Raw genomic sequence first — 10,654 nt, forward strand, 5'->3', positions numbered from 1 at the left:
ACTCTTTCTTCACTCTTGTTCTCCTGCAAAACAAAAATAATATTAGATCAGATACTTGCTACTGTGGTTCAGAAAATAATATTAAACAGCTTGTTGAGCTCCTACAATAATCTCAAATGTCCCCAGAAATTAATGATCATTTAAGTGAATGAAAAACAATCTACACCCAGTTAGATCTTCAGTTAGTTGAAAGAGTATTCCAGAGTCCTAGTTTTTCCACAACTGTCAGATCATCCCCACACCACTGTAACTCTTCTACTTTTACAGAAAAGGACCAGGGAGTTATAGTGGACAATAAGTTGAAGAGGAGCCAACAGTGTGCCCTTGTTGCAAAGAAGGCTAATGGCATACTAGGATACATTAGTAGGGGTGTTGCCAGCAGATCAAGGGAAGTGATTATTCCCTTCTATTCAGCACTGATGAGGCCACATCTAGAGTACTGTATCCAGTTTTGCTCCCCCACCACCCCCATAGAAAGGATGTAGACAAATTGGAGAGGGTCCCAGTGGAGGGCAACAGAAGTGGTTAGGGTGCTGGGTCACATGGCTTATGAGGAGAGGCTGCAGGACTTTGTCAATTTTCTGTTCTCCAAATTAAATGAGAGGGATTTAATAGTAGCCTTGAGCTACCTAAAGGGTGGTTCCAAAGAGGATGGAGCTAAACTGTCTTCAGTGGTGACAGATGATAGAACAAGGAGCAATAGTTTGAAGTTGCAGCAAGGGAGGTTTAGGTTAGATGTTAGGAAGAACTTTCACATTAGGAGGGTAGTGAAGCACTGGAACAGGTTACTCAGAGATGTTATGGAATCTCCATCCTCAGAGGTTTTTAAGACCCAGCTAGACAAAGCCTTGGCTGGGATGCTCTAATTGGGGATGGTCCTGCTTTGAGTAGGGGGTTGAACTAAATGACCTCCTGAGGTCCCTTCCAGCCCCAATTCTGTATGATTTTAAGTTGGATCTTACCTCTAGTACTCTGACTTCAGAGCATCGCCTTGCCAGTTGGCGAATTAGAGAGTGGGCTTCAGGCAATAAAGGTTTTTCAAGACATGCCAGCAGAGCATAAAGCCATCTACCCTACATATATTAAAGTACAAAAAGGGAAAATTTATCAGCTTATAATTAAAAGTGACTGGTTTACATACCACCATTCCCATGCACTAGGCTTTTCTATTCCATAGCAGGGCTGTCCCAACTTCTCAGCACCTGGGGGCTGCACACTGAAAGAGCAAACCAAAGCACCTTCTGACCCACATCCCACCCAGTGCTACACAGTGCACACAGGCAGCCACCCCCACCCCGCTCCATACAACCCCTTCCTCCCTTGCCTGCAGGTTCCCACCCTGCTAAACCATGCCTATGGGCTACCAGTCGGACAGTCCTCTCCTGTTACACCACACACCTGAGCTACTGTTCCACTGTACATGGGCAGCACCCCTCAACTCACCAGCTGCAGGCTTCCCTGCATCATAGGCTCCTGCATGTTGCACCACCCCTGGGACAGGCACAGGAAGTGGGAGCCAGAGGGAAAGCCCAGAGACTGGCTGCTAAGCCAGCAGCAACAGGGAGAATAGATTAGTCCCTTGCAGGTTGCTTATGGCCTGTAGGTTGTCAGTTGGACACCCCAGATCTTTGGGATGCTACTGGAACTAGATGCTGGTCTCATGCACAAGTCGTACGCATTATGAAATAACATCCACACAGGGAGGGGACACTGAGGGTCCCCAATCCCCTGCAAAAAAATGCAGGATAAGCTATTCCTATAACCATTCCAGACAGATCCCTATCTGGCCACTTCTTAAGACCTAATAAAGGAGATTCCTTAACTTCCGTTGTCAGTTTGTTCCATTGTCCGTTTGTTCCATTGTCCTACTGCTCTTAAGGATTTCTCCCTAAATTTGTTTTTCTACAATTTACATGTTACCTTACATCCTGTCCTCTGTAGTCAGGCAGAACAGAGGCCCTCTTCATGGCAGCCTTTCAAATATTTTTAAACGTTTCATGCCACCCTGTAATCTTGTTTTCTCCAGTCTATAATTCACCCACATATCAGTCTTTCCTTAAATGGCTTGCATTCCAACCCCCTTATCGTCACCACTCATTTTTTGACTCTGACAGTTTTTCTAGATGTTTCCTAAAATGCAGTTCCCTGAACAGGACATAATATTGTAGATGGGGCCTAACCAGGGTTGAAGAGTGGCATTACTGTCTCTTGTAAATTACATACAATACTTTTGTTAATGCAGCTCAAAATTTTTTTCTTTTTTTTCTAAAGTGGTTAGAAAATGATTTTAGAAAGACTTCTTTTAATTCCAATTAAGTGCCCTTTACTACATACTTTAGAGGCAAGTCACTATTGTTACGGAAATCAGTACGTTTCATGGGGCCTTTCCAAGGATTGGCTGAGGGCATCTAATGGCGAAAACCTTTTCAATTTCATTAAGTCATCTGGAGAAAAACATCTACTCAGAAATAAATCTAAAAACAAATAAATTATTCCTATCTTCCTATTGCATCACTGATCAGTTCTAATACAACAAGTGTCCATAAACAAAACCGGGAACCATGTTCAGTCTGAGGACTCCAAAATTTCTAATAATTTTCATCCTGATAGTAGTATTAAAAGATCAAGTAGCAAGGTTTACTGCATTCATTTGATACAAATTTCTATAGTTAAAGTTACCTTTACAAAACTTAATTTTTTTCTTAAAGTTAGTTATATTCTTCAGGCTTAATTTTGGGCAAAAGCTTCTATATTTTTAGAAAGATTGAGGATGAAAGGCTAGAAAGCATTGGAGTTCATTTCAAAGCCTAATGAGGCATTGTGCAAACATTAGAGGAAATAGCTGAAATATGCAAAAAAAACCCCCAACAGAAAAACCCTCACAAACTAACCCCCCCGCAAAGCCCTGTTAAAACAAACAAAAAAAACCCTACAGGAAACCAAGTCTCAAGCTGTGCAACCTTCATTTTACTATGCAGTCAATGAAAAGTCCTATTTTTGAATGTGATAGGAACCTGTAACACAGGAGCTTCAATCCTGAACAGTGCAGCTCTTCCCATTGCTGTAGTGGAAAGAAATGAAAGGGTATGCTGGCTATAGTTGCAATTTTGTTTTGTAGTACGTGTGTGTGAACTGAAAAGGAGGGCACAGGATGTGCAATTGATGTACATATATGGAAAATAAGATGCAAAACACACTGGAGTCTGAGGTTGTTTCAGGAATAGATTCATTAGAAAGAAATACAAGTAGTTGTTTTAATAGAACTCATAGGAAAAATAATTGCAGACATAATGAGAATAGGTGGCATTTCCCAAAAAGTTTTGTTCATTTTTAAGACCGAGTGACTCATGAATTACAGCAGTATTTTAATCTAAAAGATGGCAGCAATATACAGAATGCCCTCACATGAAACATATTTATATTACTTTAATAGCAATAGCAAGTACAATGAGGTTTGTGCGTCCTTCTCCTTGTATCATTTTGATAGCGCATAATTTTCTCAAATTCATGTGTAGGTAGACAGAATAAATTAAAATTACCAGCTCTGGAGTAAACTCTTTCTCCCCAAACCAGTTAATCAGATATTCCAGGACACTAGTTACAGTTGCCTTTCAAAGACAGGAAAAAAGAACATGACATTTGAAAGAGTTGCTGTGTAAAAACAGCTATTGCACATATTTGATGCTTTTACAGTGTAATTAGATTAGAAGACTTGAACAAGTGACTCCACTTTGCATAGTGACATAACATTTATTTCACTTCTACAGTGCATCTAGACAGGGCGTTTATCACACGCCATTATTACACATACAATAGGAAATTTGGTAACAGCAGTTTCTAAAAGGGACTGAGATTAAATAGTAAGAAAATAAAAATGCCCAAAGTGGGACAGAAAGCTGAAATAATTAGAGGCCTGGGAAAATGTCCATATTAGTCTGAATAAATTTGGATTACTCAGTACTGAGAGACTAAGGCAAAAAAATCAGGTGCCTTGTCTCATTATACGGGAAAACAAGGGCACATGCAATCACATTTAAAGAAAACATTTAAGTTGATAAAAGAAAATCAGTTACACACAACAAACAAGTTAGTGTGTGTAACTCAAACTAAGTTAGCTGTATTTGGAAGTATTAACAGGAGTAAAGGTGCACTGATACATCAGTTTGATATCGGATCAGCACTGAAATTGATTGCATTGGAAATCGGCCTGATGCGGCTGATCATTTGGCCGATAAATGCTCACGCATGTGCACAGCTGTAGTGCAGCACGTAGGCAGCGAAGAGCACAGCCCAGCAGCTTGGAGAGTTGCATGCAGCTGGTAAGTCTGTTGTGGTGGAAGGGGAACATGGGGGGGCAGATCAATGCCCCTCTTGGTGAGGGAGGGAGGGGCTGGGACAGGCCCTGCTGGGGCGGGGTAGATTGTAGGACTGAGCTGCAGCTTGTCCGGGAGACATGGGGTGGGAGGGGCAGCTCCCGCCGCTGTGTGCACTCCAGGAGGGCAGGGGGGGGATACGGGTGGGAGGGCCAGTGCCCCGGATCTGCATGGGGGGCCTGTGGGCTGGGGCTGTGCCAGGCTCTTCCTGGCATGTGGGGTTGCGCTCCCAGTGCGTGGGGGCTATGCTCGGGGCGGGCAGTGCCCGGAGGGGCCTACGGCAAATTTTGGGGTGGCTGAAGCCCCCCTAGCTCCCTCCCAGTGCTGCCAGCCACCCTAAGCGCAGCCCCCACACACTGGGAACACAGTCCTGAGTGCAGTCCTGCAGCCCCCACACACCAGGAAGAGCCCAGCACAGCCCTGGCCCCAGCTCAAACCCCCTCCCCTAATGCAGATCCAGGGCACATCCCCATCCCCCCAACCTGGGTGCGTGCAGTGGTGAGAGCTGCCCCCCAGACAAGAAGCAGCTCAGTCGCATGCCTCGTTCTGCCCCAGTGGGCAGTGCCTGCCCCACTCCCTCCCTCACTGTGGGGGGTGGTGATCTATTCTGCCCCCAACACCCCTTCTCTCCCCCTCCCTGTCCACCGCAACAGACTTACCAGTTGGATGCAGCTGTATTGGAAATCGGATCCACATTAGCTGATATGCCTCCTTAAAAGTGAGCTAGCAGTATCAGCCCCCAAAATTCTGTATAAGTACACCCCTAGAGTTAAGCAATTTTTTAAACATATGGATTAAGAGAAGTTATGCCAGAGAACTTGCATATTATCAGCAATTATTGCTAAACAGTTCAAAATAGGATGGATTTGATTTAAATCACTGGTCAAGAAGCCTTGATTTAATCACTGTTATCTACAAAAGTGCATTCTTGTCATTTGATATCCTTTATTCATTTAACTTCTTGAAACTTTGCACTTTTAGAGAAAGGCAAGGGCTTGATTATCTACAAAAACCTGCAGAGAGACTACAGTGCCGATGAGTAGGTAAGCAGGTCTGTTCTCTTTCATCTCCATAGACTGCTATTAACAAGGATGTTATCTCTGGAGACACAAATCCACTGTTTGAGAACTGAAACTAAGCATCACAGATGCTTAATGGTATCTTCCAGACTGAGCACTGAGTCCCATTGGGAAGAGTGGTTTTCTTTAAATCTTTACAAATCTATAGCAGAGCCTCTTGGAACCTCATAAGACTGGACCCCTAATATAGTCCATGGCCTGTTGTGACTTATTCATAAACTTTTTCTAAAAAGGTTACATGAATATATTGTCTCAAATAGTATATAATTAGAAGTTATAATCCCTATTCCCTGATGATATCTTTAAGCTTTAACATATCTTAAAACTATATTTATATAGGGTTTTTTTTTTAAAGGCATCATATATATGATTAAATCTAAAAATGTGATTCAAATAAAAATCCAATTACATTTTTTAAAATGATTGATTTTTATCCACCCTGGTTCAAAATTAAAAAATACATCTATTTAAGTAAGTGAGAAACAGACAGTTGTTTGAAACAGTGCAACACTTGTTTCAGGCACTGCCAATGAAATAATTAGCCATATTCTCTTTCACACTATGATTCTAATAGATGAGGTATATCTACATTTGATAGGTAAATTATTAAAAAGCAACCCCCCTTCCTCCCCCAAACATTTTTGCTAAGTACAAATAAACTTACTTGATTCATTCGGCTAACAATACTTAGCAAAGGAGGAAAGCCCATCTGAAAGAAAAGCCAGATTGGAATTGTAACATACAAAGTAAAGACATTTCCCAAATAAAGTTTTAAGGTTTATATTAGAACAAAGTCTGAACAGGACACACATCCATTTATTTTTTCAAGCAATGTTTGTTCAAAACATCTAGTCTTAACTACCATCTTCAAAATGCCAGGTAGAATAAATAATGGTAACAGCGATAATGTAGCAAAATAGTTAATTTAAAAGCCTCTACATACTGGGTGAGATGAGGCATCAGATTTAAAAGGACCTAAACTTAATTTCTTTCAGATCTCACCATCAATTATATTCTGAATTTATAGAAACACTAATTTTTTTTGCTCTCTTACTGTTGTTTCAGGGGCATGGCAAGAGCATCACAAAACCTGGTTAGGCCCCAACACTTTTTTTCCCTCTATGTACGCATGCCTTCCAGGGCCTACTCTAGCAAAGCTCTTATTTATTGGTCAAGTTGTTTCAAGGGTTGCATCTGATCATCAAAACATTGAAGCTGGCTATGCTCCAGTACTGTTACATGCACAAAAGACAGCCTATAATCTTGTATCAATTAACAATAATCCAAAAGAGTTACTTTATCTCATTTGGAAACTTAGGTGCAAGTCCAAGCTCCGATTTATCTAGGGTCCCACTTTGTATAGTAGGGAATTAGGTAGCAAGCTCATTAGGCAACCTGCTTTCAACCTGTCAGTTTTACTGACCTCAGCCCCAGTATATGTCACAGTAGGGCAACTTCTGAAAGATTTTAATGAAGTATAATAACCAAGAACTAAGTAGCCTACCTGTATATAATCAATTCCTAGATTTTCATTATCAGCTACTGTAACTGTTTCTGAATATGCTTTTTCACCCAGACAAAACTTTTTCCAGCCTTCTTCATCTTCTGATTTTGGCTGAAAAAGTCAGTGTAGATTAGTTTTCACAGGCAGCAAAAACACTGAAAGACTCAAATCTCTTAAAAAAAAAAAAAAAAAAAAAAAAAAAAAAAAAATCAAGAAAGAATGGATAAATTGTAGATCAGGATTCACAAGATGAACACAATTACTACAGCATGCCCGCCATCAGGATACATTAACAATTAAAAAAAAAATTGTTTCCTAAAGTGTAATAAAAATTCTACTGACCATTGTAACATTGCTGTCCAAATTCTGTGACTTCCAGTGGTTTCTGTGCTTGTTCAGACTCTAAAGGATAACAATAAACACACTTTATTTTATATTTCATGGTTATGTTATTCTAAATCAAAACTGTTTTCATCTTCCATGTGCTTTAATAGTTCTTCATAACCATTAAAAACACCTGTTGAAGGAGTATTTTTTTAGGAAAATGTTAGATTTCACATTGTTGTGAATGAATGAATAACTGGCCAAATATTTCATGCATTTCTTTTAATGTAATTCAGATTAAGTAGTAAACTCTGGTTAACAATTTGTAATGATCTATGGAAGGAAAAATACACAGATTCTTTAATCTACTTAAACTTGATTCTAAAGATAACCAAAAAGATAGTAATTAAAGCAAGTTCCATCCATTTAAACCCAATTGCTGGACTGGAAAGAGAACATTTCAGCCTCAATTTTAAGAGTTCACCAACATGTCTGTATTAGTATTTGACCCAATACTTTCTGTTTTAGGACAAAACTTAGATTCTGTGTAGTTAACTACTTGATAATATTCCTTTTAACATTAAGGAATTATTTTGTCCCTTATGCTGGTTGAGGATAATTCTTTTTTCCAAGACTTTCTTTGGAACTCTATTTTCAGGGTAAATTAACTTTACAAACAAACAACCACATGACCATATGATGGCAGAAAGCCCTCAAGAGATTTTCTAATGTGAAACAGAACTGCTTTATCTATTATTTTCTTCCATCAAATGTTAAACCCCACAAAACAACTAGATCATCCCTCTCCCCGTAAGAAAAAATCCACCAAACTATACTGTACTAGTTTGAAAAAACACTGTTCTTTACCTGACGAACAGCTGAAAAGTGGACCACTTGTTGCTGCTGCCATTTGAGAGTTGGAGAATATCCTTCAGGGGCAGGTTGGCATCCTGAGAGCTAATAAAGCACAGGCAATAACTGTTATGAAAAAAGGAGTAGAAAAAGAATCTAAGCTGACTGAGTCTAAAATTAAGAATTTCTACTTGAAGCATGCAAAACTAACGAAATCAAGACAAGTTCTGCTTTGATATGGCTCCTTTTTGAGACTACGAAGTTAATCCTCCCAACCACTGAAGCCATAATTCTTAATAAAAACAGAACCTCATCAACAAGAAGGTTCCACATTCTATACAAAGTCTAAAAAATGTGTTTTGACTACTAAATGTTCAGCTGTACTGAAGACATTTGCAGTGTTGCCAACTCTCATGATTTTTGGCGTTGTTCTTAAAGTCTACACTTTGGGAATGTGAAAAACTTAGCTCTTTCTTTTATATATGTATATAACTATATATAAAAGAAAGTGCTAAGTTTTTCACATTCCTGAAGCGTAGACTTGAAGAAAAATGCCAAAAATCATGACAGTTAGCAACAATGCATTTGGTGTCCTAAATAGATCTGCTATTTAAATTAAGGGGTATTATCCAGCCACAGAAGGAGTTTTCAAGAAATAAGATGGAAGAAAAATTACATTTCCAGCTTACCATATACAAGCACCTGAATTTGTAATAAGAATTTGGGGGATGAAACCACTTTTCAGTGTTTATAGTTAAAACATTTATTAAGGGAATATAAATATCCTTCCATGTGTATTTGAAAGTAGTACCATAAAAAAAAAATGACACAGAAGAATCCAAGATTATTATTCACCTTTGAGCCATGGAGTAAGTTGACACTGAAAGCCAGCCTCTAACAGTGATGAATCAGAAAACAAATTCTCCTCAAGACAAAATTACCTAAGTCATGCTGAAGTAGACAGAACAAAGATCTGGGGGATATATAAACACATTTACTCATATCCAAGACAAGTTTTTTTCTCCATTCAACACGAGGGAAAAAAAACCCTTATCTTAGATACAAATATGGGTCTGGGGCAGGTGACTGCTGCCCCTCGGCCTCTGGGCTAGAGCTTTTGCTGCTGCCTGGCTGGGCGAGGGTGGCTTATATGGTGGAGGAGGGGGCACAATGCAGGGGGAGCACAGGGAAGACTGTACAGCAGGGGTAGGCAATGTTTTTTGGCTGGAGTGCTGAAAAACCCACAATGCCTACCTTGGAAGATACTGGAGTGTCAGTATGCCAGAAAAACAAAACGAGGGCAGAGGGTACATAGCAGGATGCCCTGCTTGTGCTCCTTGCCCCCCACCCAAAGCCCCTGCTCCCCAGCCCTGCTTGTACCTCTGCTGCCCATTGCCCCCCAGCCCAGGCTCCGTGGCTATCAGCAGCTACCCAGAACCTGGACCAGCCGCAGCCAGGAGTCTGCAAACAGCTGCTGCCTCCCAGACCCAGCCCCGGGCTCCGGGGAGGCAGCACATACCGGCAATGCTCCCCGCTGTGCTGCCCTCACACACGCTGCACTCCCGGCCCTGCTGCCCTCCCGAGCACATTGTGTGCGACCCAGAGTGGCAGCACAGGGAAGCTGCCTGCTGCTGCAAGCTCCGTGCTGCCTGGGTCACACTTCCCCTGCACGGGAACAGTGTGAGCAGCACACAGGGTTGAGCCCCTTGCTGCTACCCCCACCTGCAGGGTAAGTGTGGCCAGGGCAGTGGGGAGCTTGGAGTGGCAGGCAGCTTTCTGCACCCCCTGCTGCACCAGGTTTCATATGCTGCTCTGCAGAACTGGTGGCAAGGGCAGCACAGTGGGGAGCATTATCAGTATCTGCCATCTCCCTGGAGCCCAGGGCTGGATCTGGGGCTGGATCTGGGGGAGGCAGCAGCTGTTTGTAGCCTCCTGACTGCAGCTGACCCAGTTTCTGGGTAGCTGCTGATAGCCATGGAGCCCAGGCTGCTTGCAGCAGGGCTTCCATCCTCTCAGCCAGATTCTGGGAGCAGCCCAGGCTCCATGGCTATCAGCAGCTACCACGAACCTGGGCTGGCTGCAGCCGGAAGGCTGCAAACAAGTGCTGCCTCCCCGCGCCAGCCCTGGCTGTCTCCCAGCTCCAGGAAGACAGCAGGTGCTGGCACTGTGCCCGTTGGGGCCAGGGCCATGGGCAGCGTGGGACTGGGGCTGGGGCCCACTGGCAGTGAACTGCTGGGGCTGTGGGGCCAGGACCACCCAGCAGCATGGGACTGCGGCTGGAGCTGGGGCCAGGGCCCACTGGCAGCACGGGGCTAGGGCTGCAGCCCGGCAGTCACTAGTGCCGGGATGCGGCCAGTGGCAGCACAGGGCTGAGGCTGGGGCTGCGCAGGGCTGGGGCCTTCGGCAGTGCCGGGATGGGTCTGGCTCCCATGCAGGCCCTGGCCACATCCCGATGCTGCCGACGGTCCTGACCCGGTAGGGGGACTGTGCTGGGGCTAGCGGGGGGGGGGGGGGGCGGGGCC

General features: G+C 42.9%; 1 protein-coding gene across 2 annotated transcripts in view; it reads right to left on the reverse strand.

Moving 5' to 3' along the window:
- Nucleotides 1–10,654, reverse strand: part of GEMIN2 (gem nuclear organelle associated protein 2) — an 18,607-nt gene that overhangs the window by 1,088 nt on the left and 6,865 nt on the right. Inside the window, exons 3-9 of one of the 2 annotated variants that reach the window (XM_006015361.2) lie at nucleotides 8,148–8,237; nucleotides 7,299–7,358; nucleotides 6,957–7,067; nucleotides 6,117–6,161; nucleotides 3,540–3,608; nucleotides 963–1,073; nucleotides 1–23 (exon numbers count right to left, since the gene is read on the reverse strand). In XM_006015361.2, coding sequence (XP_006015423.1) covers nucleotides 1–23; nucleotides 963–1,073; nucleotides 3,540–3,608; nucleotides 6,117–6,161; nucleotides 6,957–7,067; nucleotides 7,299–7,358; nucleotides 8,148–8,237 — 509 coding nt within the window. Of the gene's footprint in view, nucleotides 24–962; nucleotides 3,609–6,116; nucleotides 6,162–6,956; nucleotides 7,068–7,298; nucleotides 7,359–8,147; nucleotides 8,238–10,654 lie in introns of those variants that run through there. The other variant, XM_025201395.1, reaches the window with a different exon arrangement.

This window comes from Alligator sinensis, unplaced genomic scaffold (assembly GCF_000455745.1).
Source record: "Alligator sinensis unplaced genomic scaffold, ASM45574v1 scaffold280_1, whole genome shotgun sequence".
Classification (NCBI taxonomy): Eukaryota; Metazoa; Chordata; order Crocodylia; family Alligatoridae; genus Alligator; species Alligator sinensis.